The sequence below is a fragment of the Dama dama genome, chromosome 8 (assembly GCF_033118175.1).
Source record: "Dama dama isolate Ldn47 chromosome 8, ASM3311817v1, whole genome shotgun sequence".
Classification (NCBI taxonomy): Eukaryota; Metazoa; Chordata; class Mammalia; order Artiodactyla; family Cervidae; genus Dama; species Dama dama.
In genome coordinates, this window is record NC_083688.1 from 4,916,521 (window position 1) to 4,930,244 (window position 13,724).

General features: G+C 58.3%; 1 protein-coding gene across 3 annotated transcripts in view; it reads left to right on the plus strand.

The window, feature by feature from the left end:
• The window catches only part of ALPL (alkaline phosphatase, biomineralization associated), a 61,317-nt gene extending 47,973 nt beyond the window's left edge, over positions 1–13,344 (plus strand). For all 3 annotated transcript variants that reach the window (XM_061148106.1, XM_061148108.1, XM_061148107.1), the window contains exons 6-12: positions 810–985; positions 4,365–4,508; positions 6,357–6,426; positions 8,317–8,451; positions 10,766–10,957; positions 11,372–11,491; positions 12,352–13,344. In XM_061148106.1, the coding sequence (XP_061004089.1) occupies positions 810–985; positions 4,365–4,508; positions 6,357–6,426; positions 8,317–8,451; positions 10,766–10,957; positions 11,372–11,491; positions 12,352–12,617 (1,103 nt within the window). In that variant the 3' untranslated portion in view covers positions 12,618–13,344. The remainder of the gene's footprint in view (positions 1–809; positions 986–4,364; positions 4,509–6,356; positions 6,427–8,316; positions 8,452–10,765; positions 10,958–11,371; positions 11,492–12,351) is intronic.
• Positions 13,345–13,724: the final 380 nt, after the last annotated feature.

Below are 13,724 nucleotides of genomic sequence, written 5' to 3' on the forward strand. Positions count from 1 at the left end.
TTCTGTGACAGCGAAGGCTCACGGCTACTCAGTGTGGGTTTGCCCCCAGCTCATTTCCTGGAGTCTATTTGTTTGACTATAAAATGTGCTGGAAAACATAGCCCCTCACAGGTTCAGCGTGAGGAAGGTGAGGGATCTAGCCCAGCGCTGGGAGTCCAGTAGCTGTCTACCCCTGTTCCTTTCCTCCTTGGCACCGGGAGGGACCAGGATGTTCCCCCGACATCCCTGGAGTCATGGTGTGAGTCTGGCTGATGCTGGTGACAGAGCCACACTCCATCTGAGAGCCCTTCGGAGGGACCCCTGAGTTCTTGCAGGGCAGCCGTGGACTTCCTGCACGGGTGGGGTGTGGTGGGGTCCTCGGTGGAGAGGAGGGCTCCCGCCTAGGTGCTAATGTTTCAGGGACCCTTGGGAGTGGGGAGGGTCACAGAGGCAGAGGGTCTGAGCTGTCTGGCTATTTGGAAGCCACCCACCCTGCCTTTCCAGGTGGCTCAGCACAGAACATGCAGGAGACTTGGGTTCGATCCTTGGGTCGGGAAGATCCCCTGGAGGAGGGCATGGTAACCCACTCCAGTATTCTTCCCTGGGAAGTCCCATGGACAGAGGGGCCTGGTGGGCTACAGTCCATGAGGTCAGAAAGAGTCGAGTGACTGAGCACACACATAAGCCTGCCTTTGGTACTGATGGGGAGCCTGGGGCCCAGGCTGGCAGTGGAACTGGCCCATCTTTAGCTGAGAGAGGGAAAGAGAAGAGAGCTGGCTTGGACAGCCCGAAATCCAGATGAACCCGACCCCTCCTCCCCCACTCCTCAGGGAAATCTGTGGGCATCGTGACCACCACGCGAGTGAACCACGCCACCCCCAGCGCCTCCTACGCCCACTCCGCTGACCGGGACTGGTACTCAGACAACGAGATGCCCCCGGAGGCCCTGAGCCAGGGCTGCAAGGACATCGCCTACCAGCTCATGCACAACGTCAAGGACATCGAGGCAAGTGCGGGGCAGGGTACAGCCAGGGCGGGGCCCCTGGTGGGCCTGAGGCCTCAGGCCCAGACTGGCCCGGAAGAAGCGGCCTGAGCAGGCTCTGCACTCACCTGGGAGGGCTCCCGGCCCATTAGGGGATTTGCGGTTGGGGCAGGGAAGCACTGTGGGATTTCACTGTGGTGGGCCTGAGAGATGAACCCTGATGTGGCCGCCACCGTGCCCCGAGAGTCAGGCGCCCAGGGATTATTCTGTCCATTGGGAACTGGCGCTGCCCTGGAGCGTGGGGGTGACTCGGTACCCGCCCCGTACGTTCCCACATGCACGGACAGCCGTGAGTCCCGTGCACTCAGGCAGCGTGCCCAGAGAAAAGGCGATGTGCAAGCCGTGGTTGGCACAGGCTCTTACTTTAGAACTTGGGGTCACATTCTTGGCCTGCTGTTTGCTAGCTGTGTGACCTTAGCTCAGTTACTTAACCTCTCTGAGCCTTCCCTTCTACAGCCCTTTTGTGAAATGTACCTACCTTTTAAGCCCATTGCCAGATCTAGATAAAATAATCCCTGTAAGAGTTTAGCACCAGGCCTGATGCCTCGTGAGTGTTCAGAAGGGGGTAGCATTTACGCAGGAGCTGCTAGGTGTCCCTGTCCTGAAACACAAGCTCTGACGTATGGAGCACTTTGCACACACGCACCCCAGTATCATCTGCCTGACACTCAGATGGGTCCCCACCTTCTGTTTCTTAAATGAGACCCTCTGGCTTGTTCCCTTTTCAAGGTCTTGTTACCTCCCGTGGGGGTGCTGATGAGGAGGCGAGGGGGCCTCGGCCCCTGAGCTTAGAATGGGGGTTCAGGGAGGCTCAGAAAGAGCCCCCAGGCCCCTCCCACTCCGTCTGATTCTACCCCCACCAGACTAACTCCCTGGCTCCCAGACCCCCCCATGCCATGCCCCCAGTTTCCAAGTGCCACCTGCCCCTCTTCCAACCTCTCGTTTCTCTTTTCCGAGCCATGGATTAAGCTGCCCTTCTCGGGACGTGTAGTCCTGGTGACCAGCTCCTAGCTAGCTAGTATCTCAGGCAGAGCACCCTTCCGACTTTGCGGGTACCGGACAGGTTGCTTCCCTCCCCTGAGCCTCAGTGTCCCCACCTGTGCAGCAAGAGCAGAGTGCCCCCGCCCCGTCCCCTCCCCGCCTCCCCGGGCTGCTGGAGGCCGAGATGAGGTCATGGATGTGAGAACATTTGTTGTACAAGTGCAGGGTGTAATTACGGGACAGCCCTTGAGAGAGATTTGGCGGCAACTGCCTGAGAAGGGGACAGGAGCTTAAAGGAAGGCTTTGCTGGCAGAGGAGGAGGGGATTGCAGGGGCGGGGGGTTGCACCCTGGCCTGAGTGAGGGGGTGCGGCCGCTGGGAGGGCCACCCCGCCCCCCTTCTCCTCCCTCAGCCCCCCTGTCCTTCTCTGCTCCTCAATCGCCGCCCCACCGCAGAGCCCCCCACCACAAAGCCCCCCAGGCTGCACATGAAACAAAAATGCTGGTGTCCGCCCTGAAAATAAATATCTTTTACTAAAAAAAAAAAAAAAAAAGAAAGAAAAAGAAAAATGAAAGACACAAACCCAAACCCCAAAGCCAAACAGCAAGTCTGTTATTTGGGAGTTTAATGAGTGTGTGAAGTCCCTGTTGGGGCTGGAAATGACGAGGCTCCAGGCAAGAAGATTGGGGGCTTCATTTTCCATTCTGAAAATGCCAAGGGGTCAGGTTCTGTGGGAACGGTTTGGAGGGGGGCAGGGAGCCAGTGACCTGGGGTCCCCTTCTCCTTGCTGTCACGAGCCTGCCCCGCCCCACGGAGCTCCCGGCTGGAGCTGGCTGTGAGGAGCTTGCCTTCACGGAGCCACACCGAGCTCCACTACTGCTGGCCGTGAGAACGCCTTGCAGGGAAAGCCAGCCCCCGGGGGTGCCGCCGGGACTGGACTGCTCGTCACTGCGTTTCCTCCCGGGACAGTCCTATGCGTGGGCTGTCCATTCCATTTAATAGATGGACACCTGGAGCCGCAGAGAGCTTAAGCGCCCGGACCTTGGTCAAGATACAGCAGAGTCAGGATTCCAACCCCAGTCTGACTTCAGAGGCCTTTCTGGTTCCCCGGGATCCGGCATGGCCCTGTATCCGCCACCTGTACCACCAGCCTGAACTCCTGGCTCCCTGTCCACCCAGCGGAACCTGGGCTCTGAGGAGGGCGCCTGTGAAATGCCATCTCCGGGGACGGCGAGTCTAAGGCCGGCCGTCACTGGACTCTGCGCTCCCGAGGTGTCAGCCAGGGGCAGTGGCCTGGGCTGACGCCCGCGGTAACGGGAGGACACCGGCGTGGTGGTCAGCACGGGCGGCGGCTGTTATGCCCTTGGCCCCCATTTTAAAAATAGTCAGGACTTCAAACATGGTCTCCCAAGGAAAACAAACAGCCCCGCGTCCGTCTGCCCGCGTGGGTCAGCGCGGTGGGTAAAATTAGCCTGGCGGTGACTACACAGACGTGGGCGCTGGCCCGCTGTTTGCCAGGCTCCCAGCTGGGCTGCCCCAAGACCTCCCTGGCAGGGGCCTCTCGCCTCCGGGGGAGCGGGGGTGGGGCGAGGAGGCAGCTCTCGGTCGGAGTCCCCATCCTCCGCTCCATGGACACAGCAGGAGCTGGAGTCGCCTTGGGTTCACATCCCGGCTCTGTACCCTCGCTGGCTGTGTGGCCTTAGGGGAAAGAAATCATATTTCTGCACCCATTTGTTTGGAAAAGAGGTGACGTGGGTAGCCTTGCAGCCTTGTATGACGTTGAACAAGATCAGGTATCTCGAGTCCTTTAGGGCTTCCCAGGTGGCTCAGGGGTAAAGAATCCTCCTGCCGATGCCGCAGACTCGGGTTCGATCCCTGGGTCGGGAAGATCCCCTGGAGAAGGAAATGAGCAACCCACTCCAGTGTTCTTGCCTAGAGAATCCCATGGACAGAGGAGCCTGGCAGGCTACAGTCCATGGGGTCACACGTGTGGGACACGACTCAGCGACTAAACAACAGCAATCTCAAGGCCTTAGTGCCCGACACACACGCTGTAAGATGCTGCTGCTCTCACACCAGCAGAAGTTGGTATTGGGCTTCTGGAAAGCCAGGTAAGGGAGGTTAGCGCCAGCATTGCACTCCGAAGCCCAAACCACAATCCCAGTAGACTCGTGATTTCATTCCTGGCCGAGCCGATGGAGCAGAGGCTCAGGGAAGGTGGCGTGCACTGGAGCCAGGGCTCACCACGCCAGAGAGGCGTCCACTCCGTCCATCCCCCTTGGAGCCCGGCTGTCCAGCTGGGCCTCTGGGAACCTCCAGACGGCATGGCGCCCCTGGGGCACTGACGGCTGTGTCCCCTTTAGGTGATCATGGGGGGCGGCCGGAAGTACATGTTCCCCAAGAACAGAACCGACGTGGAGTATGAACTGGACGAGAAGGCCAGAGGCACGCGGCTGGACGGCCTGAACCTCGTCGACATCTGGAAGAGCTTCAAACCGAAACACAAGGTAGCCTGTCCAGTTGCCTGACGACTGGGCGGGGAGGTGCTGAGGGGAATCCTTCTCTGCATCTGTTCATTTCTGTAGAATGGGTTTGTAATTCTTAGCTCAGGCCCAAAGGACCTTACCAAAGGACCTCAAAGTCAAAGGTGTCTGAATGTCACATGAAAAAGTGAAAGTGAAGTCGCTCAGTCGTGTCTGACTCTTTGCGACCCGATGGATTGTAGCCTACCAGGTTCCTCCATCCATGGGATTTTCCAGGCAAGATTACTGGAGTGGGTTGCCATTTCCTTCTCCAGGGGATCTTTCTGACCCAGGGATCGAACCTGGGTCTCCAGCACTGCAGGCAGACGCTTTACCGTCTGAGCAGGGAAGTTCACACAGTAGGTGCCCATTGATTCCTTCCTTCAGGCAGTGAGGAAGAGGGTGGGCCAAGGAGTGACCTGCATGGCCATGCAGCCCACCGTACCCCTACTGCGTGCGGGGCCCCTGGCGAGGCCTGAGGTCCAAAGGATGAATCAGATGGCCAAGGAAACGTGGAACACTGCTTGGATGGCGAGATGCCCAGCACCTACGGGAACCCAGAGGGGACAGACCACAAGGGAGGGGCTGAGAAGCCCCGAAAGGGGTGGGGGGAGGCCACGCTTGGGGGAATCTCGCAGGCCGCGGTGGCAGGGAGGGGCCGGGGTCAGGGCACGTGCTGGCTGGGGAATGGAGGCCGAAGCGTGGGAAGACCTGGGCACTGGCTCCTGGGAGCAGCTCTGGCCCGTGAAATCCGTCTGCAGGCCCTGGGGCCTGGGGCAGCTGGGGTCTGGAAATGACTGTGGTCGGAGCTGAAGACAGTGGGGAGCAGCCTGGCAGCCGCTTTGATGTCACTCTGGGGTTCGGTTTCGGAGGCTTCCAGGCCTGGCCCCTGGGGAGGCCTTGTGGGATGGAGCTAGGCCAAGACTGAGGTGGGGGCAGGGACGGGGAACGGCCCCCCGGGGTGGGTGGGGGCAGGACCTAGCTGCTTTGAACTCTTCCCGTGCCTTCTGAGTCAGCTCTGGCTAGACCAGAGCCCCACCCCGGCCCAAGCCTGAGAGACACCGCCATTCCCAGCCTCGGTTTCTCTACCTGGAACATGGGACCAGAGCTTGGCCCCCCAGGCATGAAGTGAGGGATAGCAGGGGAACCCCACTTTCTTAGCCTTCCCACCTTCCTCCCCAGAGCAGCCCCGGAGGTTTGAAAAACCTCTGATCCCAACGCCATCACCCAGAGAAGGTGAGGCACTCTCCTAAGGACACACAGATGGTTCCTGGTAGTTCAGGACCCCACCCCCCAGTCCAGGCCTGAAAGGCACCCTCTCCAGGCAAGCTGGCCAGTCCCTTCCTGTGGCCTCTGCCCTGGGAAAGCTGTCCTTCCTTTATTTCCCCCCTTAGCTGGGGTCCCCAGGGCAGACTTCCTTCCTTCCTGGCTCTGAGAACACACACAGCCCATACCTCTCAGTGAGTGCTCAAGGCCCTCAGTGATCTGTGCCTTCCTCTTCTTTGCTCCACAGCACCTCCCCCTGCTCGGAACGCTGTTCCCTGACTCCAGGTTGTTCAGTTCTTACTTTGTCTTCCAAGTCCCCATGAGGACCTCACCTCCACCAGGAAGCCCTCCCTGATCTTGTCTCTAGGTTCACAATGACCCTGGTCTCAGAATTCTCATCACCTTGCATTAAACTTACCTGTTTATTTGCCATTTCTTGAAGGCAGGGATGGTAGGTCCTCAGAGAGGGACTGTTAAATGACTGAAGGACACACATGTGTGCCCCAGACGCTGAGGCCAGCTGACTCCCCTGGTCCCAGCGTGACTGACCCTGGCCCTTCCTTCTAGAACTCTCACTACGTCTGGAACCGCACTGATCTCCTGGCCCTTGACCCCCACACCGTGGACTACCTCTTGGGTAAGTGGAGGGGGTGGAGTGCATATCCAGCTGGGCGCCCTGGGGCCAGGGCTGTGTGAGCCAGTCCTGGGAGACGAGGCCCAGGCCGCCCCCACCCCAACTTAGGAACCTTTGTCCCCAGGCTCCAGGACCTGGGAGGGGAGAGGGAGGGGTTCCGGTTCATAGAACTAGACCTGAAACTTGCTGGCCGTGCGGGGCGAACAGCTCCATTGAGCACAATGGGAAAACAAAGCTCAGAGAAGGGAGACGACCTCTGGCGGGTCACACGGCCCCGGTGAGTCTGAACCCTAGCTGGTGCTCGGACTTAAACACATCCATGGCTGTGGAGCCAGGGGACGCAGAGCCAGCCCTGCAGAGCTGCCAGGGCAGAAGCCAGCTAGATTGTCTCCACTGATCTTGACTGGGGAGGGCGGGGGTTGCCCCCACCTCCCCAGGGACTGGGTAACAGGTGTGGGACCCAAGGCGGCTCCAGGTGAGGTGGAATGAGACCCTGAATACCACTGCAGACATCTGGGTCCCCTTTCCCTCCTGGCTGTTGGGCCAAGCAGGTGGTGGCAAAGCCCCCTGCAACCCTTTCTCAAGGAACACGGCCCCTGGGTCCTGGGCGTGTCCTCGGAGATTCTGGGCTTAGAGCAGGGCATCTGGAGGATCGCTCAGACGCACACAGCTCTCTGCTTGCCTGGGCCACGCAGCGCACACCCCATACCCCACACTGCCTGTAGAGAATCATGCCTGTACCCATGTAGCATGAACATTCCATTTATGGGTCTAGAGCCAGGTTGCTGGGTTCAAATCCAGCTCCTACCACTCATGAGCTGTGCAATCCTGGGCAAGTGATTTCTCTTTTCTGTGCCTCCGTTTTCTATAAAATGAGGATAATGAATCTCTATACAGTGGGTACAGTGATCAGGCCTGCCTCAGGTGACATGAGGATTAAATGAACTAATTAATGTATAAGTTATCTCTGTGGCTGCATAACAGATGATCCCAAAACTTTACAGTTTAAAACGAGAGCAAACATTTACTCTTTCACAGTTTCTTTGGGTCAGGAATCTGGGAGTGGTTTAGCTGGGTCTCTCAGGAGGTTGTGGTCCTCTGAAGGCTTGACTGGGGCTGGGACTTCCAGGGTGGCTCACTCACATGGCTAAGGAGTCAGTGCGGGCTGTTGGCCGGAGGCCTCAGTGAGCGTGAATTCCAGGAGGAAGGGCTGCTAGGCGACATCTCAGAGGCTGGGCCCAGCTGCTTCCAAAGCACACAGGACAACATGTGGCCCAGAGTAAGCAATCTGTTCCTTGGAGCTCCTGTTAGGCTGCGCTTACTCATGGAAGGGCAAGGTGTTCTGGAAGCACATCCAGGACTGGAAAACAGCAATCCAGTACATGTGGAATCTTGTGATATGAGCAAGGAATGGATCTCTCTCCTTGTTTCACGAGGGAAAAAACCACACTCAGGGAACAGCAGACACAGTGACCCCAAACCGTCTTTTGTTTCAGTGTATAAGCACTGAGCCCTTCAAACCTGACATGTAAACACACACCCAGGCTGTCTCGTTGAGGCCGGGACACAATCCTCTGGCTTGTCCAGGGCCCTCTGGGCTAGGAGTGGGCTGATGGAGTGGAATCCCAGGTCTCCCATTAGCAGCTGAACGTAGCGAGTTACAGAACACCTGAGCCTCAGTCTCCTCCTCTGTGAAATGGACACAGTGCCCCCACCACCACCAAGGCGAGGCTGAGAAGATGAACGGAGGCAGCCCTCCCAGAGCACCTGGCACAAGTCAGGCTGCCAGAGACCCCCAGAGCTGCTTCTGCCCCCCACTGCCCTTTATCCCCAAGTTGTGCGTGAGAAGCCTCTGCTCCCTGAGACACCCACACCCTCCTGGCTCCTTCTCAGGTCTCTTTGAGCCGGGGGACATGCAGTATGAACTCAACAGGAACAACGTGACTGACCCTTCACTCTCCGAGATGGTAGAGATGGCCATCAAGATCCTGAACAAGAACCCCAAAGGCTTCTTCCTGCTGGTGGAAGGTAAGGGGCCCAAGCCTAGCTGCAAGGCCGCTTCCCTGGGAGCTTCTAGGTGGGCTTAGGGGTCGGGTGGTCAGCTCTCGGAGAGGACTGTCCCATTTGGGGATAAGCAGAGAGCTTCCTTTGGGGAGGATGGGTCATGAATGAGAGAGTTGGAGAGAAGGGGCGGTGCTGAAGCTCCCAGCCCAACAAGCTCTTCTTTGGGTGTGAAGATGGCTCATCTGGCTTACCAGTCCAGGAAGGCTTCCTGAGAGAGGAGGCAGTTTTCTTCCTTTTTGGAAATTCCTCCCCAAAGCCTGTCTCTGGAGGGGTATGCAGCCCCCACAGCTTCACTCCTCCCCAAAGACAAGTCTGCAAGCCCCCGTAGTCAGAGGTGCCCTGACCAGCTGCCTGGCTGGGCCCAAGGACACCGGCCCAGGGTCGACCAGATGCCCATTGGTCTGTGGATGCCCTCACAGCTGGACAGTGGGCCTCTGCTGTTATTAGGCCCATATGGGGCCAAGGCCAGAGAGGAGAAGGCCCAGGGCAGCCCCTGGGTATATCCTGGGGTCCCTAGGGCTGGGAGAGCCAGACCCTTCGGGAGGCAGCTGTGCTGTCTGCCGAGACTCCTGGGGTTTCCCAGCGCTGCCGTGAGGCCCGGGACTCATTGTCCGAGTGCTGCCACCCACTGACTCTTGTGACTTTTACCTGTGCATTGCTGTAAAAATGAGGCCCAAAATAGTCCCCTTCTCCAAGAAGGACTATTAGCATCCATTGTGTCCAGAGACATAATGTACTTGGAAGGGGGCCCAGCAGAGAATAAATCCTCAATGCTTCTATTATTATCATTATTATGATTGCCCAATAGCTAAGGAGATCACAACAGAAAGTAAGAGGAAATGATAAAGTCTCTGGAATCCTCCAAAGTTCTAACAACTATTCATGTTCTGCCTGACACACACATGCACACATGGACATACTTGCACACGTCCTCCCACCGCACATACACACACGCTCGCGCCTGTACCCCCTCCAGAGGCCAGCGGCCGCCAGCCCAGCTTGGCTGCTCTCCTGCCAAACCCCGGGGTTCCCACTCAAGCACAGCGGCCTCGGCCTGGCCCCAAACGGGCCTCTGACGCTGAGGAAGCAGCCAGGAACCAGTGGTGGTGAACACGGGCTCCCCCGGGAGCGGTCCTCTTTGCGAGCAGGGCCAGGACCAGGCCGGCCAGGCCAGCTGCTCCCAGAGCCACAACAAAGGAGGGATCCGCCCTGCCAGCCGGCCAGGCCTGTGTGGTGAGGCCCAGGCCAGCAGGAAGGCAGGGCGGCCAGGCGCCCAGGCTCCGGACCCTCAGAGTTGGGAGTGTCCACCCAGGCATCGTCTTCCTCTTAGAGACGGGAGGCGCTCCCTGCAGTCACACAGTCTCAGCTGTGATCTCCAAGCCAGGCTTAACCAAGCCAGGCCTGCTCTGCTCACCTGGGGGGAGGTGGCATGGGGTGAGGGCTTCTCCAGGCCTTTATGGAAGCCTGCTGTGGGCACTGCCCAGGCCCCGAGGGCTTTTCCCCTCTAAGAGTGTGCTTCACACTCGGTAATTTGGAGTAATTCCCTGAGAGCTCAGTTGGTGAAGAATCCACTCGCAATGCAGTAGACCCTGGTTCAATTCCTGGGTTGGGAAGATCCCCTGGAGAAGGGAAAGGCTACCCACGCCAGTATTCTGGCCTGGAGAATTCCATGGACTGTATAGTCCATGGGGTTGCAAAGAGTCTGACGCGACTGAGAGACTTTCACTTCCACTTTATACTCAGAGGGGATGTATTCAAAGATGGAAAAACAGGGCTTTAGAGTGGGTCATGTGAATTCAAAGCCCAGCAGATCTCACCTTGGACACGTCAGTTCCCCAGTCTCAGCCTCAGTTGCTCCATCTGTAAACTGGGCTGATTGTACCCATCTCTGCCCAGTTGTTGGGAATGGGGAACAAGACGTCAGCTTGTTCTGTCTGGCACCTAGTAGGTATTCAGGCATGTTGGGTCCTCTCCCTAACTCTCCGAGGTCTTCAGGGACTCCGAGCAGCTGAAGAAGCAGCTCAGAGAGCAGCGTGGGGTGGTGGATCTGCCTTAAACCTGACTTTGCACTGTTCACCTGTGGGCCTGTGGTCCAGCGGCTCACCGTCTGAGCTGCTGGGAAGGTTGAACAGCTGTATTAAATGCTCGGCATGGTGCCCGGCCCAGGGGAGCTCCCATCGAGGAGGTTAACCTAGCGGTTAACCCAGGGGGATGGGAATCAGGGATTATACCTCGTTCCCCACCCCCTGACCACAGGCCTTTGCCTTGGTGTCCCAAGGGGGCAGGATTGACCACGGGCACCACGAGGGCAAAGCCAAGCAGGCGCTGCACGAGGCGGTGGAGATGGACCAGGCCATTGGGCAGGCGGGCGCTATGACCTCCGTAGAAGACACGCTGACCGTTGTCACCGCTGACCACTCCCATGTCTTTACCTTTGGCGGGTACACCCCCCGTGGCAACTCTATCTTTGGTAGGTAGGCTTCCACTGGGGAGCAGGGGTAGGGTAGGAGAGTTGGCAAGCCCAGGGCCTGGCACATGTGGGACTCGGAATTGGGGAGGGAAGAGAAGTTACTGGCAAGTGGGGGAATAGAGGGTGGGGGGTATGGAGGGAAGTGATGCCTGGGTGGCCACCAGGATGATGGATAGGTAGAAGAATGAGAGGCAGGATGGATTAATGGACAGGGGAGAGAAGAGGATGCAGGGTTGGATGGAAGGATGGACCAACAGATGGGAGGACACGGGCACAATCAAAACTGAGGGATGGTCGGTTGGAAATAAACTGGGCTTGGAAGGTGGCTTCCTTGGGCGGGGACCCAGGGACCCTAGCTGGGGGTTAGGGACTGGTGCTCCAACATGACCCCTGGACCAATGCCTTCTTGTGCAGGTCTGGCCCCCATGGTGAGCGACACAGACAAGAAGCCTTTCACCGCCATTCTGTACGGCAACGGGCCTGGCTACAAGGTGGTGGGTGGTGAGCGAGAGAATGTCTCCATGGTGGACTATGGTGAGAACGCAAGGCCCAGGGCTGGGAGGGGACAGGGCACCCCCTCGGGGATGAGCTCGGAAACTGTGTGGTCCTCTGGTTAAGGCTGGGAGCGAGGTGTCCCAGAATAGACAGGACTTGAGTCAGAACAATGTCAGTTTGAATCCCCTCCTCAAATCCTAGCAACTCTGTGACCTTGGGCATATAACTTCACCTTCCTCATTTTCAGTTTCCTTCAGAAGAATGGTCTGCCTCCCAGGGTTGTCTGAAGGGCTAGCTGGATCTGATGAGCTTAGCATGGTACCTAGCACATACAGGTGCTTGCTGTTTTGTGCTGTCATTTTTACTGGCTGTATAGTATTCCAGTGTGTGTGCGCCTTCCCAGTTTATCTGATTCCATATTGTTGAATATTTGTTCATGATGTCCCCAGCACCCCCCTGGGGGTCTAATGGCACAGCCAAGGATCAGAGGCTTTTCCTGGGTTGGCTCTTCCCTTCTAATCCAGACAGCCCAGATGAGATCTGCAGGTTGAGAGAGCAGACTTCTGTGTCAGAACAGACTCAGGCTTGAGTCCTGTGGCCTAGTGTAGGAAATGACTTTCCCTCACTGAGCCTCAGCTTCCTCTTCTATAAAATGGGAGCATTCGGGACTTCCCGAGTGGTCCAGTGGTTAAAGACTCCACGCTCCCGATGCAGGTGGCACGGGTTTGATCCCTGGTTGGGGAACTAGAATCCCATGTGCTGCACAGAGTGGCCCCCCACCTCGAAAAAGAATGGGGGAGGAGGGCATTTGAGCCAGTCCGGAAGTGGGCACGGAAAAGCTGCTGCACCGTGCCAGGCCCCCTGGCAGGCGCTCAGAAAGTGTTTCTTCTGGCCCACAGCTCACAACAACTATCAGGCGCAGTCCGCTGTGCCCCTGCGCCACGAGACCCACGGCGGGGAGGATGTAGCCGTCTTTGCCAAGGGCCCCATGGCGCACCTGCTGCACGGCGTCCACGAGCAGAACTACATCCCCCACGTGATGGCCTACGCGGCCTGCATTGGTGCCAACCGCGACCACTGTGCCTCAGCCAGCTCGTCCAGCAGCCCCGCCCCAGGCCCCCTGCTGCTCCTGCTGGCCCTGCTGCCCCTGGGCAGCCTGTTCTGAGGGCCCGGGGCCCGGGCACCCACCAGCCCGTGACCGATGGCCGGTGCTGCCCACGGCCTGGCAGCCCACACCTCAAAGAGGCAGGAGGCAGAGACCCCCACCGCCTCTGCTGCTGCCGGCAAGGGGACCCAGGAAACCAAAGTCTGCCTGCCGCCCGCCTGGCTCCCCTCTGGAATCCTCCACTGCGGCCAGATCAGTTGCTGGCCTCCAGCCTCCCCCGCCACCCGCTGCCCCTTTTTGGCCGACAGGGTAGGTTTCTCTTGGGCAGGCAGAAAGCATAGACTGCAGAACTTCTCAAAGCCTCTTATTTTTCTAGCAACTCTATTTCTCCAGACCCAGAGGCCCTAGAGCTTCTATGGAACATTCTGGATCTGACCCTCCCCCACCCCGTTCCCCATCCCTCTGGAACCCACCAGGCTCATGGGCCCGTTCCCCACGTCCGTCCCTAACTGCAGGGGAGACCAGGTCCTCCTCAGGAGGGAGGTTTGCTCACTCACTCCAAGGTTGCCCCGGGGCTCCCAGGAAGTCAGCTCCGAGGACTGGCCGTCCAGCCCCGGGTGACCCAGGCTGGGAAGAGGAGTCTGGCAAAGCGGACGCTTCCCGGCTCTAAACACACACGCCAGCTTCTCTCTGAAGAGACGCTCCTGTTTGAAACAGCCAAAAAATTTTCTCTTTTTGGTGTTGGTTAAAAGGGAACACAAAACATTTAAATAAAACTTTCCAAATATTTCTGAGGACAGGACTGAGTCTTTGTGGTCAGTGAGGAAGAGACTGAAATAAGCTCACTTCTCTGGGGAGAGCTGGACTCGGGGCCCAGGAGCGCACGCAGGTGGGGGTGGGTGGGGAGGAGGAGGGAGTCTGCCGCTGACCTGGGGTCTTCACCACTCATTACCTGGGTGACTGTGGACAAAGTCCTTTGTGTCTCTGCCTCTCCGGGAGGCAGCCCACTGCGGGACTGCCATGAGGATTAAAGAAGAGTGCCTCTGGGCCCCGCAGCCCACAGCAGGAAGGCTTTCAAGTGCCCCGGGATACCCTGGCTGCGTGGTACCCTCAAAGAGCTGCCCGCCATGGCCGATGGCGTAGCCGCTCCCTTATCCATTCGTTCAG